Source organism: Alexandromys fortis, unplaced genomic scaffold (genome assembly GCF_014885135.2).
Source record: "Alexandromys fortis isolate MF-2015 unplaced genomic scaffold, M_Fortis_MF-2015_v1.1 scaffold_284, whole genome shotgun sequence".
Lineage (NCBI taxonomy): Eukaryota > Metazoa > Chordata > Mammalia > Rodentia > Cricetidae > Alexandromys > Alexandromys fortis.
Genome location: NW_026068160.1, coordinates 224,728 through 241,624, shown reverse-complemented (window position 1 = coordinate 241,624; position 16,897 = coordinate 224,728). Strand labels below are relative to the sequence as shown.

Below are 16,897 nucleotides of genomic sequence, written 5' to 3'. Positions count from 1 at the left end.
CCCTCCCCTCTCTCCCAGACACCCTTTCCATCCCCCAGGTACCCTCTCAGACTCCATCCCTATCCTAGAAACCCCCACAGCAGGCTCCAGACCTCACCCTTACCCACCCTCCCCCCGGCTCCTCCCCCACCCTGGCTCTCCCCCCACTTCAATACCCTTCCCTCTTCAGACTCCCTGCCCATGTCCTGGGTCTCTGGGGTCCTAGCCTGATGTCAGAGCCCCAAGCATTCAGCCAGAACGGGGGTGGGGGGACCCCAACAGCCTTTATCCTCTAGCCACAGAGGCCACAGTATAGGGGCCAAGGATCATGGAGGAAGAGGAGAACATGGGGGGGGGGGGAGGCAGGGGAGACATCAGCTGGAGAAAGTGAGCTGAGGATAGGCGCAGGAGCTCACTCACTAGCCATTGGTCACACAGCAGCTCCTCTATCTGGCCTGCATCTCTGTTCCCTTCCCACAGTGTCCAGTCCTCCATTCATGCTGCACAGTCCCAAGTGTGCTAGGCACAGTATCAAATCTGTTGGTGTTTACAAACTGAGTTTTCCAGCAGGTGCTTGGTGATAGCACAGTTCACATAGGACCTCAAGGTCTGGAATGGGAGGGTGTGATGCCATCTCTGAAGTAAAAAATGGCCATGTGCACAATATTGTCTCTCATGGAGTGTCCACACTGTTACCAGGAGCCAGCTGTGGTGATGGCTTCTGGGAGCGAGGGCTGGTGGGACCTGCACACTGTCTACACACATCTCAGAAGGGAAGGAAAGGGCAGCTGGAGACACAGAGGGATGGGTCATCTGTTCATGGGCTCTGCCTCCAACTGGCTTTGCAGTGCTGAGTGTCAAGCCCAAGGTGACACCTCAGCCAGGACCTCTGACCCTGCAGGTCACAGGGAATGTTTCAGAACCCCATATGTCTATGTCATCCTGCAAGGCCTCTTAGGGGAGGCCTGTCATCTCCCCAGGTCCAGTTTTATTGGGGTTGGAGGGAAGGAGCCACAGGGAGCCTGAGGGAAGGGGAGGGTTGCGCCCATGGGCCAGACACCTCCTGCTCTCTCTGATGGCCTTTTCCCCCTCTCTCCTCCTCTCCTTCCTCTTTCACCTCCTCCTCTCTCCCCCTCCTCTTCCCTTTCCTCTTCCTCTTCCTCTTCTCCCACTTCCCTTCTCCTCTCCCTCCTCCTCTCCACCTGACACCTCTTTTTAACCTCCTGCCTACCTCTCTCTCCTATGTCTCTCTTGCTTCCCTGTATCTCTCCATCCCTATCTTCATCTCTGCATGACTCTCTCCCTCTCCTCCCTGCACCTTCTTGCGCACTCTTGTCTCTTCACAGTCAAAAAAGCCAAGTTTGACGGTGCCCAAGGTAAGTGTCCTGTCCTGGCTGTCCTTCACTGTCCCCATGCCCTGTCTTTCTGTCTTTTCTTGTCTGGTCTCCTGGGCCTGAGGAGGGACTTTGGCACCTGTTGCCATGCAGTGGCCAGGTTCATCCCAGGCATGAGCCTTTTCCCCAACCAGGCCAGCAATCCTCTTGGGGAGGGAGGCAGGGTGAGGGAGTACTTGAGATACAAGTGGAACCCTAGGCCTGAACACCGCCAGCCCCAAATTCCAGCCCGAGCTCTGTCCCTTTCATATTTTAAGACAGGGTCTCACTGAGCTGGCTTTGTTAGCTTGGGACTGTAGCTGAGGCTGGCCTTCAACTGGTCATCTTCCTGCAAGGACTGTCAGTCCTCCTGGGGCCTCAGTCTCCCCAGCTGAAAACCAAACCCCTTAGACTTGGCCTCCATTACCCAATGTAAGAATGGATGGTATCTGGTGGTTCTGGGACCCGGGCTTGCCGGTCCACCATTGGGGTGAGGTGAGCACACGGACCTGAGAGGGGACAGCCGGCCATTGTCCCACTCTCTGCTGCAGAGAAGTTCAACACATACGTGACTCTGAAGGTGCAGAACGTGAAGAGCACTACCATCGCTGTGCGAGGCAGCCAGCCCAGCTGGGAACAGGACTTCATGTTGTGAGTGTGAGGCCCCGCCCTCCTCCCCACCGCAGGCTCCACCTCCCCTCTTCTGGCCGCTCCACCCACATTTTACCTACCACAAGCCCCGCCCACAGGCCAGTTCAGACATGGCTCCGCCCACCACACTCATTGCCCCAGTCCCAATCCCTTCTCCCCACCCCCACCACTAGAGACCCCCTATAGACTACAGCTCCAGGCCACATCCACAGCAAACCCACAGGTCACGTCTTAGGACGTGCCCGCAGACCCCGCCCAAACAAACCCCACCTCAGCAGGCCCCGCCTCGCCTCACCAGAGACCCTACCCCCAGACAGGCTCCCTTAACACGGCTGTCCCAGCCCCCACCCAGTGTGGTCATCCTCCCCCCCACCCTCACCCCCATTCTCCCCTTCCTGCATGAAGCCACGCCCATCGCACTACTCTTCCCGACAGAGAGCCCGCCCACCCGCTCATGGCCACAGCTGCCGCTTTTCTGCTCCCTTCTGCGCCATCCCTAGTCCGGTCCCTCTGCCCTCCCTTACGCCCCCCCCCCCGTCTTTTCCCCTCCAGGCAGTGGGAAAGGTTATAAACGCTAAAAGCCTCCTCAATGTCATTTACATAAAACTGTGCCTGATCCCCCCCCACGGCCCCAGCGGCTTCCTCACTTCCTTAGATGCCCTTCTCAACTGGCCACCCCTCCAGGACCCCTTCCCCGACCTGCTGCCAAAATGCTACCCCCTGGCCCTTCTCCCCACCCCACTGCCTCTGCCCATGTGACCTCCGCAGGTACAGTACAGGGGGAGGGTACTCAGCAAATACTTGTTGCTGAATTCCTGCACCCCCAGCCAGGCAGGGCCACAGAGCCCACTTTACAAAGTGACCTCTCCACTGGGCTGTTTTATTTATCTTGAAGACGGGATCTCATGCAGCCCAGACTGGCCTAACTATATGGTTAAAGATGACCCCAAACCGGGGCTGGAGAGTTGGCTCAGTGGTTAAGAGCACTGACTGCTCTTCCAAAGGTCCTGAGTTCAATTCCCAGCAACCACATGGTGGCTCATAACCATCTGTAATGAGATCTGATGCCCTCTTCTGGCCTACAGGCAGGATACTGTATAAATAAATAAATCTTAAAAAAAAATAAAATAAAAGATGACCCCAAACCTGATCCTCTTGCCTCAGCCTCCTGATTACAGATGTGCACCAAAACACCTGTTCCTTGTCCCATCTTTCCTGATGCCTAGTGACCAGGCTGCGCCCCATTCTGAGATTTTTCATTCTTTTAAATCAATCACGTCCATCACCCTGATTGGGGTCTCTGTGGTGAGTTCTATTTTATGGATGAGGAAAAGGAGACCCAGAGAAGTCACTCTGGCATAGGGTTGGCCGGCGTGTGGACTCAGGCATGGCCAACCCCAAGTTACACCTTAGAGGAGTCTGGCCAGGACCTGCTATGGAGGTGTGTGTCCCTTGTCCCCCAGCGTTGTCAGGGCCTCATGACCCGATGAAGGGCCAGTAAGACAGAGGATGTGATGGTCTCTGCTGCCCCATTTCTTCCCTCCTGGATGCACCTCTGGCCGCCTGTGATAGTCTGAGCTAGATGCTCTTTCCAAAGGCCTCAGTTTTCCTCCAGAAAATGAAACCACTGTGTCACCTCTCCGGACACTTGGTCTCCTCCCGGCCGGCTTCCTACTGCAGTTCTCTGTGTGTGTCTTCAGGCCAGTGCCCTGACCTCTCTGAACCTCTCTTCTCCCCTACCCACCCCCCTTACGTCCCCACCTCCTGTGCACACAGCGAGATCAACCGCCTGGATCTGGGCCTGACGGTGGAGGTGTGGAACAAGGGTCTCATCTGGGACACTATGGTGGGCACTGTGTGGATCCCACTGCGGACAATTCGCCAGTCCAACGAGGTGAATGACTGGAGGGGTGGGAGAGTCCTGCAGAGGCCCAGGGCCTTGGGGTCTAAAGAAACTGAGACTTGCCTTCCCCTGCCCCCCACAGTCTCAGTTGGGGTCTCCAGAGTTGTCCCTGGAGGCTCCCCATTGTGTCTGCATCCCAGCCAAGGATTTAGTCTCAGTTAAGGATCCAACCGGCTCTTTCCTGGCCTTGAGCGTCTGGGCATCTGTGTCTAGCTTTGCATCCCTGGACTGTGAGCTCCTCAGGAGCCAAACTAGTGACTAGGGCCTCCTGAGGACTCCAGCACCACCCAGGGTAGACCAGGCTTTGACAAGACACTGGAATCTGTTTTTAAATAAGTGAATGAGGGGGCTAAAGGAACCCCCCTGACACCAAGAACCAGAAACAGCGTAGACGGGGACCACAGGTGTGAGGGTAGATGGTGTCCTTCACGGATGACTGTCATTGCATGAACAATAAAGAAACTGAGGGTCAGAGTGGTCCTCAGGTGCCCACAGTGCTCATGTCCCAGAATGGTGTGGGGGGTCTCGTTCCTGAGGGTGGAACAGTCCCTCACCTGTGAAGTGGCAGGGGACTGGGATAAGAGGCCAGTGAGTGGCCATGCCCTTTCCTGGGGGCTCTGACTCTAGCCCCATGCCTTCACCAATGACAGGAGGGTCCGGGAGAGTGGCTGACGCTGGACTCTCAGGCCATCATGGCAGACAGTGAGATCTGTGGCACCAAGGACCCCACTTTCCACCGCATCCTCCTAGATGTGCACTTTGAGCTGCCCTTGGGTGAGTCCACAGACATGGCCTGACCAGTGTCCCTTCATGGGGACTGAGATGGCGGAGGCTGTGTACTTCAGGGTCCTCCCAACCCATATAGATCCCCGGATGGCACTGCTTCATTACCCATAGGCCTCCTGTCAGCTGGGAATGGGGGGAATGGGATCTTTCCCCGATTTCAGAGCCCCTAGCTTTGGGCCCCAGGGTCAGTAAAGCAATGAATAAATGCGAGGCTCTCTGCTGGCACCATGCACCGATTCTGTCCTTCCTTCCTTCCTTCCTTCCTTCCTTCCTTCCTTCCTTCCTTCCTTCCTTCCTTCCTTCCTTCCTGCCCCTGCCTTCCCACCCTCCCCACCTCCATCCATTCCTGAGGTTCCCCAGGATGCTCCCCACACCACCCAGCCAGAGCCTGAGGGAGGGAGGCCAGGTGTCCCTGGCATCCAGGACATGGCAGCTTTGCTCGCAGACATCCCCGAGGAGGAGGCACGATACTGGGCCAAGAAGCTGGAGCAGCTGAACGCCATGCGCGACCAGGATGAGGTGTGTCACCCAACAGCGGCTGTTGCCTGCTGTGCTTGCCTGTAGCTGGCTTCCCAATGCTCCAGACAGAACCCAGCCACCCCAACCTCTCGTCCCATCCTCCCTGCCAGCCCAGCTTCAGGCTGGCTCTCGTCTGTGTCCCACAGCAGAGACCCACGCGGTGTCCTGGATGGGTGGGGACGGGAGATGGGCCACTGCCTATTCCTACTTGGGTGCACTCTCTGTCTCCCCATCCAGCTCCATGGATGCACACAGTCTGGTGCAGAGGGCTTGTTGGGGGTAAGCCCGTGTCGCCACTGTCCTCTGACACACTGTCCCCTCCTTAGTACTCCTTCCAGGACCAGCCGGACAAGCCGCTGCCTGTGCCCAGCAGCCAGTGTTGTGAGTGCCTCTCCTCCATGGCATGACGGTAGTCACCATCCTGTCTAGAGGTTTGCACCCTGGGGTCAGGCCAAGGCCACACAGCCGATGGCCAACAGCTTGGCAGAGCGGCCCAAGTCTGGTGTGCAGCCAGAAGCCACAGCCAAGCCACACATGATCCTGCCCAGGGCTCGAGTCCCTCAGACACCCAGACACATCCAGGATGGGTCCCCATGCACAGAGGCGTCAGCTCCTGAGTTCTCTGAGGTCCCTACCCGCCCCGTGTGGCCTTCCTCTTCTCATTGTCCACCCAGGACGGTGGGAATGGGACAGCAGTGGGGTTCCCTGGGGGCATCTCGTCAGTCACCCATGTCCTGGAACAGGCCACCATGGGGGTAGCCTTGTGACCCTACAACCTTTTCTGAGATGTGTAGTGTTAGGGTATATGGAGAGCATGGTTGTGTCTCTGGCCCTGCCAATGGGAGGCTCTGTGACTTCAAGCTGCTCACTCACCCTCTCTGAGCAAAAAAAAAAAAAAAAAGAAATTATGTAGACAGAAGACCTAGGGCTGGGGACATGGCTCACTCAGCAGGTAAAGAGTTTGTGACAAAGCACAGGACCTGAGTACAGATTCCTGACACCCCTGTCAAAACTGGGCATGGTGCCAGGACATGGAGGCAGGAGGACCCCTTGGAGCTCACTAACCTGCCTGGTTGGGGAGCCCAAGAGAGCTGATGAAAGACCCCATCCGTCCTCAGACCGAGAGGGGGCGCAGTCCCTGTGTTCTGAAAATTCCTGTGCTGGAGGCGATGTGGGGGGCATTGGGAGGCACTGACCTAGAATGACAGCCAGAAGCCAAGGGTAGCCTGCCCCCACCTCAAGGTCCCAGGACCGGGTGGGGCCTGGGATGAGGGAGATGGCTTGGCTTACCTGCGGCTGTTCTCTTGTAGGTAACTGGAATTACTTTGGCTGGGGAGAGCAGAGTAAGTAACTGACCCCGAGGCCCTCAGGGACCCCAAGGTTCCTTACTACACTGCACAGGGCATTGGGGACCCTGCGGGGTCAGAGGTGGGGCTTCCAGCTATGCAAGGCCAGCAGCAGGTGGGGCCCCCACCTGCCCCCATGTGTGACCTCACCCTACATCTCAGCCTCTGTTCCCCTTGTAGCCCTGGAAGTGGCCCATATCATAAATGTGGGGGAGCGGGGCCAGGTGTCAACAGCAGCCAGGCAGAGACCCCAAACCATTCCTGCCCTTATTCCTAACACCAGCCCAACATGCGTGAGGCCCCTGGTTCCAGCACCAGGTGTCCAAAGCACAGATACTTTTGGTTAAAACCTCGGTCTGGCAGAAGGTGTTACTAGGACACTGGGAAGCTAATGAAGCCCAAAGCTTCAAAACCAAACGGGCTGGAAATGTTTAGGCAGATGCAGGAAGTTGGATCAAAAACCATATGTTGGGGCAGGCAAGATGGCGCAGCCAAGGCTGACGACCTGAGTTCGATTCCTTGGGCCGCATGTTAGGAGGTGAGCGCTGGCTCCTGTAATATTCCTCTGGCCTCCACACAGATGCTGTGTTACCTGTGCCCACAATGGACAGATGCAATATAATAATTTAATAAACATCTGGCAAACAAACACAGACTCCAACTGAGATGGCTTTCCTGTCCAAAATAGCGTTGTCTAGAAAAAAAAATCATTACTTGGAGGGCTTACACAGTTTGAGCTGAGAATAAACAACTGGTCTGTGAGAGTCTGGGTCAGAGAATGCCCCTTTAGCCAAAGACACAAGCCAGATAACTCGGTGGAGAAAATGGTTGGGCAGCAGGGTGCTTGGGTCAGTGTGGCCAACGAGTGTCAGGATGTTTAGGGCACTAGAGGGCGCCCTGCACTAGGAAGTGAGCCTGAGGGGTCCATGTCCAGGCTCTGAAAAAAAAACTAAATCCCCATCCCTGCTCAGGCCTTCTTCAACCTAGATGATGTTGTTGTCAGGTCCCTGTTCTAGAGGGGACACAGTGAGTCCTGCTCCCCGATGACACAGTTGGGTCCCCAATCCTCCCAGATGACACAGTTGGGTCCCCAAGTCCTCCCAGATGACATAGTTGGGTCCCCATGTCCTCTGAGATGACACAGTTGGGTCCCCAAGTCCTCCCAGATGACATAGATGGGTCCCCAAGTCCTCTCAGATGACACAGTTGGGTCCCCAATCCTCCCAGATGACACAGTTGGGTCCCCAAGTCCTCTCAGATGACACAGTTGGGTCCCCATGTCCTCTGAGATGACACAGTTGGGTCCCCAATCCTCCCAGATGACATAGTTGGGTCCCCATGTCCTCCCAGATGACAGTTGGGTGTTGGTCCTCCCTGCTCTGCAGCCCTCGCAAGGGGTGGGGTAGCAGAGGATGAAGATGCCCCAGCCTGGAGGTTGGTAAAGCCCCACTGTGCCCACTCCTTCCTCCTGCAGATGAGGACCCCGACAGTGCGGTGGATGACCGGGACAGCGACTATCGGAGTGAGACCAGCAACAGCATCCCGCCACCCTACTACACGACATCGCAGCCCAATGCCTCTGTGCACCAGTACTCCGTGCGGCCGCCCCCTCTGGGGTCCCGGGAGTCCTACAGTGACTCCATGCACAGTTATGAGGAGTTCTCAGAGCCTCGGGCACTCAGGTGGCTGGGGGCTGGGGGTGCATGCCTTTAATCCCACCACTTAGGAGGCCTGCCTGGGTCAAGTTGGACCGATCTCACGGAATGTTTTTATTTATATTTGTTTCTTTTGTTTAGTGGGGGGCATGTATTATGGGGGTGTGTATGTGGGGTGTCAGACAACAACTTTTTTGCTCTCTCCTGCTACCTTGTGGGTCCCTGCATTGAACTCAGGTCGCCAGGCTTGGTGGCGAGCACCTACCTGTACTCACTGAGCTATCTTACTGGTCCCTGGTGCTTTGTTTAACACCAGAGCCTTTATTTAAGATGGGGAGGCAGGAGGATCAGGACTTCACAGCTATTCTAATTACATTGGGAGTTGGAGGCTAGCCTGGGCTACATGAAGCCCTGTCTCAAAAAGCAAAACAAGTTGGACAGTGGTGGTGCACGCCTTTAATCCCAGCATTTAGGAGGCAGAGGAAGGGATCTCTGAGTTCCATGACAGCCAGGGTTACATAGAGACATCCTGTCTTGAAAAACCAAACGAGGACTAGGTGCCACTTCTTTTTTTAAAAAAATATTTATTTATTATGTATACAATATTCTGTCTGTGTGTATGCCTGCAGGCCAGAAGAAGGCACCAGATATCATTGCAGATGGTTGTGAGCCACCATGTGGGTGCTGGGAATTGAACTCAGGACCTTTGGAAGAGCAGGCAATGCTCTTAACCTCTGAGCCATCTCTCCAGCCCACTAGGTGCCACTTCTTATCCTGTGTGCATGCCCCCATTTATTTATTTATTTGTTTATTTATTTATTTATGGTTTTTCAAGATAGGGTTTCTCTGTGGTTTTGGAGCCTGTCCTGGAACTAGCTCTTGTAGACCAGGCTGGTCTCGAACTCACAGAGATCTGCCTGCCTCTGCCTCCCGAGTGCTGGGATTAAAGGCGTGCGCCACCACCGCCCGGCTATGCCCCCTTTTAAAACACTGGCTACACGAGCTCCTGGCCTTTGCCTCCAAATGCTGCAATAAAGGCGTGTACCACTTGCGGTTTACGCTAGGGATGGAAGCCAAGGCCTTGCGCGTGCTAACCAGGCATTTCACCAGGCATGCTAACCGGGCACTACAAGCAGGCAGTACAGGTATTCCACCGCGCATGCTAACCAGGCACTTCACCAGCCAATCAGCAAGCATCCTATCAGCTCCCACACATCTCTGGGGGCTGGACGGTGGAACAGGGTGTGTGAACCCCCTAAGCTTGGCTGTGGACAGGCTACGGAGGTTTAAATGGTTTTCTGGAAGCTGAAACGGACAGAATCCGTCTGTCTCCTGAGACCAGCCTCCAACCAGGCCACGCTGCCTAGTGTGGTCAGTGCTGGCTGGTGCAGGTGCAGGAAAGAACTGGGTCCTGCCGTGGGGTCAGGGACATCGGGGAGGGCTTTCTGGAGGACAGCTGGAGTCTCCCTTAAAGGCCAAATAAAGTTTCCGCCAGGGACAAAGAGCAGTGTGACTGGGGGCTGCCAGGTGCAGAAAGACCCTGGGCGAATGGGCGGAGACGGGGCCCAAGGATGGAACGGATCCAGACTCAGACTAGGGGAGGCAGTGGGAAAAAAGCCTGGTGCCGCCAAGTCCACCCTTAGTGCAAGCAGGGGGAGCAAGCCTGAGGTGGACTGCAGCTGGGGACGGGTCCCCCCTCCCTGCACCCCTCCCTGCAGGGCAGTGTGGAACCTCACCACTAGGGAGAGTGTGCTATCTCCCTTGGTTGACGTCCCGTCTATCTAGTCTCCAGCCCCGGATGTGTAGCCAACACATTTAAATGACAAATAAGGGTTTCAGGGGTTCCCACATTACAACGCCACTCCTGAGGATAGCAGGTTTGTTGAATGACTGAATGAGTGTTAGAATGAGTGTTCAGTGGTTGCCATAAGCAGGGACAGGTTATGTCTGGGAGGATCTAGGGCAAACATTAGGAGCTTATAATGGAAGACTGGACATGGCCAGAGTCCAGGGCTGGGCTGTAGAAATGACTGAGTCTGTGCCAGGAGAGTAAGGGTCCGTATGTCGTAGTCAAGCCAGCAGCACGCGTGCCAAGCAGGGGCACACATACACTCACTAGGTGCTTAATACACGCTAAACACATGTGTGGGTCAAAGAGGAGGTCTGTGTTCCTGGGGCAGAAAAGAATGAGCCCACAGTAGGTGTTCAGTCCATGATGAGTGGGTGTGTGGTCCGTGTTCCAGCAGCAAGCACACCAAAGTCAGTGCTGACCACAGAGCTGCTGTGGCTCCACAGACCTTGAGTGGGAGTGTGTTGAGCACACCCTGGGTGAACGGTGTGTGCACAGGGTTGGCGGTGTGGCCGAGGTCTGATCGCTTTTCCACAGCCCCACAGGCAGCAGCCGCTATGCCTCCTCCGGGGAGCTGAGCCAGGGTAGTTCTCAGCTGAGTGAGGACTTCGACCCCGATGAGCACAGCCTACAAGGCTCGGAGCTGGATGACGAAAGGGACCGCGATTCCTATCACTCCTGCCACAGCTCCGTGAGCTACCACAAGGACTCGCCCCACTGGGACCAGGGTGAGGAGGATTTGGAAGATGAGGAGCTGCCCGAGGAGGAAGAGGAGGAGGAGGAAGAGGAAGAAGAGGAGGAGGAGTTAGAGGAAGAGTTAGAGGAGGAGGAGGAGGTGCCCGATGACCTGGCTAGCTATGCCCAGCAGGAAGACACTACTGTGACTGAACCCAAAGAGTTCAAGCGCATCAGCTTCCCACCGTCTGCACCTCAGAAGGAGGATAAGGTCCCGACTGTGCCCACAGAAGCCCCTGATGTGGCCAAGGGCATCCCCAAGCCGACCACCCCTGAAGAGATGGCAGCAGCAGAACGCACACAGGAAGCCGAGCCCCCCAAGGTTGAAGAGAGGTATCTGGAGGTCTGAGGTACAGGGCACTCATCAGGCCAGGATGCAGAGGGCTCTGTGGGCCCTGGAGGGCTGCCCAGTGGGTGGGCAGAGTGTGAACAGGAGGTCAGGGTTCCTTAGAAACATTCTGAGCCTCTGTCTGCCTTCCCTGGCTTAGTTTCAGGTCTCGAGAGGATGAGGAGGGCCAGGAAGGGCAAGACGCCATGTCCAGGGCCAAATCTAACTGGCTGCGAGCTTTCAACAAGGTGCGGATGCAGCTGCAGGAGGTAAGTGATAGGCGCAGCCCATGCATCACCTGTCCACGGCTGCCATGGAGGCCACGCCCACCAAGACTTCATCACCACACACTAGCGTGACTCTGCTCAACGATATCATGCCCACCACCACCACACCCTGCTTGACAACAGACTTTTGGGAAGGTCACTGCCTGGACTCTCCCGGGCCTGGCCCTGTTCTGACCCCCTGGCTCCACACCCATCAAAACTGGGCTGGAGCATCAGGAAGCCAGATGCTTAGATCATCCTACGTCATAGTGCAGATATTCCAAACCAGGTTTCTTCTCCATTTAAGAAGAGAATGTAGCCGGGCGGTCGTGGTGCACGCCTTTAATCCCAGCACTTGGGAGGCAGAGGCAGGCGGATCTCTGTGAGTTTGAGGCCAGCCTGATCTACAGAGCAAGTTCCAGGATAGTTAGGGCTATTACACAGAGAAACCCTGTCTCAAAAAATGAGAGAGAGAGAGAGAGAGAGAGAGAGAGAGAGAGAGAGAGAGAAATAGAGCTGGAGAAACAGCTCAGCAGTTAAGAGCACTGACTGCAGAGGACCTGGGTACGAGTCTCAGCACCACATGGAAGCTCATATCTGTCTATGGCTCTGGTTATAAGGGACCCAACGTCCTCTTCTGGCCTCTGTGGACACTAGACACACATGTGGTACACAGACAGATGCAGACAAGACATCCATACACATAAAAATAAACATAATTTAAAAAAGATTAGAGATGTTTAGCTGGATGTGATGGCATAGGACTATCATCACAGCATTTGAGAGGCTGAGGCAGGGGGATTGCAGTTCAAGGTCAGTGGGAGCTACCTAGTAAAACCTGGTCAAAAAATAAAATAAAAAAGAGCCCAACGAGACTCTATGGGAAAATGATGTCACAAGTTTAGGGCTGACAGATGATGTTTGATTGACAGGTGCTCTGTGTCTTGCAGCCTGCTTTTACAGACTTGAGCCCCGAAAGCCTGGGGGTACAGAGGAGGTGCAGGACTGGCTTTCCTGACTCCTCACCCACGTGGGAGACAGACGGGGCATACAGCTTGACCTGGGAGTAGAGGGTTGACCCCACTGACCACTGCGTCTGTCTGTCTTTCCTGCAGGCACGAGGAGAAGGAGAGATGTCGAAGTCCCTGTGGTTCAAAGGCGGGTGAGTAGGGAGACGTCCTGAATATGGGGAGATTTTTCTTTCTTTGGTTTTGGTCTTTGCAAGACAACGTTTCTCTGTGTAACAGCGCTGGATGTCCTTGAACTCACTCTGTAGACCAGGCTAGCTTCAAACTTAGAGACCCGCCTGCCTCAGCCTGCCAGGTGCTGGGATTAAAGACGTGTCACTACACCTAGCAACTATTATTATTTGAACGGGGTCTCGCTGTGCCTAGGAAGTCCTCCCGCCTCAGCCTTTTGAGTTACTGCCTGTTTAATCCTTTTGTGTAAGGGTTGCCAGTCTATGCCAACCTACCCATAAGAGAACCGGCAGCCCAAACAATCACCCCCTAGGTGTGGGCTGAAGTGCTTCTTCATTTGCCAGGCAGCTGAACTCTCAGTGCAGGGGAAGGTCAAGGGTCCTGCCTGCCCTTCCCAGCAACAGGCCTGGGTGCTCACTCTCCCTGTGTATCTTGCAGCCCAGGAGGTGGCCTCATCATCATTGACAGTATGCCGGACATCCGGAAACGGAAGCCCATTCCCCTCGTGAGCGATCTGGTGAGCAGTGGGACCGTTGTGAGCAGTGTGCGACCTGTACAACTGCCTGTGGTGGCCCTGAGGCCAGGGACTGCCCAGGCAGGCCTCGGGACTAATGTAGCCTGATTTCCATCCCCATGCTTCCGGGACCCCAGGCTATGGTGAGTGATGGTGAGGGGGGGGTGTGTCTCTCCCCAGACAGCGCCCCCCCCCCCCCGCACCGTGTGAGTCCCACGTCACGGGCGGGAGAGCAGGTGTTCTCATGCTCCAGCTGAGAGTTTTGCTCAATGCTTGGCTGGTGTCTCCCAAGTCCCGCATTCTGGGTGTGTGAAGTTCACTTCCCAGGATTCCCTCTGACACCTGCCCCGTCCTGCGACCTCGCTTGTGCCACCCGCCCCGTCATGCGACCTCGCTTGTGCCACACGCATTGCATTCACACACTCACTGGTGACCTTCCCGCCACAGTCACTGGTCCAGTCGCGGAAGGCAGGCATCACCTCCGCCTTGGCTTCCAGCACGTTGAACAACGAGGAGCTGGTGAGTTGGGGGTGGGGTGGGCCCTAGGTGTGCCCCTGTGGCGATAGAGGAGCAGGGCGTGGGACTGGCGTGGGACACCCTAGCCCCACGCGGCCCTCGTTCCCTGCAGAAAAACCACGTTTACAAGAAGACCCTACAAGCCTTAATCTACCCCATCTCCTGCACCACGCCGCACAACTTCGAGGTGTGGACGGCCACCACGCCCACCTACTGCTACGAGTGCGAGGGGCTGCTGTGGGGCATCGCGCGGCAGGGCATGCGCTGCACCGAGTGTGGCGTTAAGTGCCATGAGAAGTGCCAGGACCTGCTCAACGCCGACTGCCTGCAGCGTGAGGGGCGGGGCCGTGTGGCTAGGGTGGGCGGGGCCGCGTGGGGCGGGCGGGCGGGGCCCCAGAGGAGAGGGAAGGGCCAGGCCTGGTGTGAGCTGAGGGGGAGTGGATAGGCTGCAGCGGGCGAATCGTGGGCGTGGCAAGGCCAGGCAGTTTAGAGTCCTGCAGACTGAGAAACAGTGGGCGTGGTTTGGTGGGCGGGACTTAAGCTAGGAGAGGGGCTCCATGGACTTTTGCAAAGCGATTCTCAACTTGTGGTTTACGACCCTTTTTGGGGGTCGCGTATCAGATATCAGGTATTTATATTACGACTCATAACAGCAACAAAATAATTTTGTGGTTGGGCTCACCACAACATGAGAAACTATTAAAGGGTGTCGAAGCGTTAGGAAGGTTGAGCGTAAGGCTGCAGGAGTGGAGAGGAGCCGAGGCGGTAGAGGGTGCTGGTCTGCGCAGGGGCTTTTGGGTGAGAAAGGCACATCTGCCCTACAACTGTGTCTTAGGGGTGAGGGAATTGAAGGCTGGTCAGCAAAGTGTGCACGATCTGACAGGCGGGGCGGTGAGAGGAAGGCTGCGTGAGCGTGCTCAGGCGGTGATGGATCGGTGACAGTAGAGGGAGGGAGCGCGGCTTGGGTAGGGTGTGGCTTGGAGGGGTGCATCGCAGAGGGGTGTGCCCTCAGTTGGCCTCAGACACGGGCAGAGACTTTGTGTAGGTATGGCTCACTGTGAGGTCAGGGCCCCGGACTCAGTGGACAGGGAATATAGAGTGTATCACGGGGCGATGCCTTGGGCGAGGCGCAGAGGTGGGCGGAGACTCAAGGGAATTGGCTCTGGGATGGCAGGAGACTAGGCGGTAAGTGGCCAAGTCAGAGTAGCCTCAGAGGGCGTAGTATAGCCAGAGGAGGGCCTGTGGGGGCTGACCTGGGTGGAGGGTTGGAGGCGAATAGCGGGATACCAAGGCCAGGTGCATCTGCATCCCGTCCGCAGGGGCGGCGGAGAAGAGCTCTAAGCATGGTGCGGAAGACCGCACGCAGAACATCATCATGGTGCTGAAGGACCGCATGAAGATCCGCGAGCGCAACAAGCCCGAGATCTTCGAGCTGATCCAGGAGGTCTTCGCCGTCACCAAGAGCGCCCACACACAGCAGATGAAGGCTGTCAAGCAGAGTGTGCTGGACGGCACGTCCAAATGGTCCGCCAAAATCAGCATCACAGGTGCGCATGCGCAGACAGCCCCCGGAGAGGTAACCAAGGGTTGCATGGAAGCAGAATACAGAGGGAAGGCTCCAGCTTGAGGACCTCAGGGAAGCGTCTTCTCATATTCATACGAAAGTGGCCCCACCCATGGCTCATAAATGGGTGGGTGGGTAGGGGTGCATGCTTGCCTATCAATGGTTGGGTAGGTGGATGAGAGGAAGAGGGGAGATAGATGGGTGAGCGGGTGGGTGAGTAGGTTGATGGTGGGTGGGTGGTGGAGAGAAGGCTGGGTAGCTGCAGAACTGAACGTGCGGATGAATGACAGGAGAGAGGGACGGGTAGGTTGATAGGTGCACATATCAGCTTGCGGGTCTGTGGCAACTCTCTAGCAAGACAGCTGGGCTGTCTCTGTGGCTGGCCCATGCACAGGCCTCCTGGGCATGTGCTAGTGACTTCTTGGCAAGTTCCCCTCTTGAAAGCACATTGTGTTGTATCTTCCAGTGGTGTGTGCCCAGGGTTTGCAGGCCAAGGACAAGACAGGATCCAGTGATCCCTATGTCACTGTCCAGGTTGGGAAGACCAAGAAAAGGACAAAAACCATCTATGGGAACCTCAACCCGGTGTGGGAAGAGAATTTCCACTTGTGAGTGACTGGCTGGGTCCCCAGCTCCAAACTAGGCTCGCTTCTGGGCCAAGTCATAGGGGTCTCTGAAGCGGGACCCAGAGCACCTGCCTGAGGCCAGCCCTTCAATCTGACTCCCCACACAGTGAGTGCCACAACTCCTCTGACCGGATCAAAGTGCGCGTCTGGGATGAAGACGATGACATCAAGTCCCGCGTGAAGCAGAGGTTTAAGAGGGAGTCGGATGACTTCCTAGGGCAGACGATCATCGAGGTGCGGACACTCAGTGGCGAGATGGATGTGTGGTACAATCTGGGTGAGTGAGGGCAGGCTCAGGGGAGCTCAACAGTCAGGGAGGCTGCAGACCAGGTTCCCTGGAACCTCCTCATGTCCCTCACCACCCACAGACAAGAGAACAGACAAGTCGGCCGTGTCAGGGGCCATTCGGCTTCACATCAGTGTGGAGATCAAAGGGGAGGAGAAGGTGGCACCCTACCATGTCCAGTACACCTGTCTGCATGAGGTAAGCCCCCATCCTCCAGTGCCAAGAGACAGACAGTTGGCTCCTTCATCACCATGCCTGCCACCCTTCCTCCCAGACACACTGTGCCTCACAGGGCTCCCTTCACCTGAGACTCTCCTACGTGAGCACCAAGCCCCACCCAGGGATCCCTACCTGGCCTCCTGGGCGGCCCCAGAGATGAGCTCTCCCCTGTCCCCAGGTGGGGCTGCTCAATAAGTGCTGCGTAATGATTGGAACGAAGATCAGTGGACTCAGGGATGATTGGGGTGTGGCTGAGGATGTGAGTGGATTCGAATAGGTAGATGGGGTGGAGTTGGATGATCTTAGAAAGAAGGCGGGTGTTTGGGAGGACTTGGGAGTAGCTGGATGCATGGAAAAGTGGATGATGGTGGAGAGAGATTGGGGTGGGCGGGCAGATGGGTGGGTGGGGGGGGGGGGGGGGGGGGGGGGGGGGGGGGGGGGGGGGGGGGGGGGGGGGGTGGGTGGGTGGATGGATGGATGGATGCAGGGGGAGGAGTTATATGCCAAGATACTGGGGACTGGTCCAGCCATGTAAGGTAGCAAAAGGCCATGTTTGAGCCTCTGTTTCTCTCATCCTGCCTGA

General features: G+C 56.3%; 1 protein-coding gene across 3 annotated transcripts in view; it reads left to right on the top strand.

Moving 5' to 3' along the window:
- Unc13a (unc-13 homolog A) overlaps positions 1-16,897 on the top strand; it is a 47,369-nt gene that overhangs the window by 4,264 nt on the left and 26,208 nt on the right. For all 3 annotated transcript variants that reach the window (XR_007589473.1, XM_050127720.1, XM_050127719.1), the window contains exons 2-18: positions 1,904-2,003; positions 3,780-3,897; positions 4,557-4,680; positions 5,138-5,211; positions 5,538-5,592; positions 6,522-6,554; positions 8,032-8,239; positions 10,599-11,129; positions 11,285-11,393; positions 12,506-12,552; positions 13,028-13,106; positions 13,551-13,622; positions 13,732-13,951; positions 14,939-15,166; positions 15,650-15,791; positions 15,917-16,086; positions 16,178-16,293. Coding sequence is in view for 2 of the 3 variants with exons in the window: in XM_050127720.1 (XP_049983677.1) it covers positions 1,904-2,003; positions 3,780-3,897; positions 4,557-4,680; positions 5,138-5,211; positions 5,538-5,592; positions 6,522-6,554; positions 8,032-8,239; positions 10,599-11,129; positions 11,285-11,393; positions 12,506-12,552; positions 13,028-13,106; positions 13,551-13,622; positions 13,732-13,951; positions 14,939-15,166; positions 15,650-15,791; positions 15,917-16,086; positions 16,178-16,293 (2,426 nt within the window). In the remaining variant the exon portion in view is untranslated. The remainder of the gene's footprint in view (positions 1-1,903; positions 2,004-3,779; positions 3,898-4,556; positions 4,681-5,137; positions 5,212-5,537; positions 5,593-6,521; positions 6,555-8,031; positions 8,240-10,598; positions 11,130-11,284; positions 11,394-12,505; positions 12,553-13,027; positions 13,107-13,550; positions 13,623-13,731; positions 13,952-14,938; positions 15,167-15,649; positions 15,792-15,916; positions 16,087-16,177; positions 16,294-16,897) is intronic.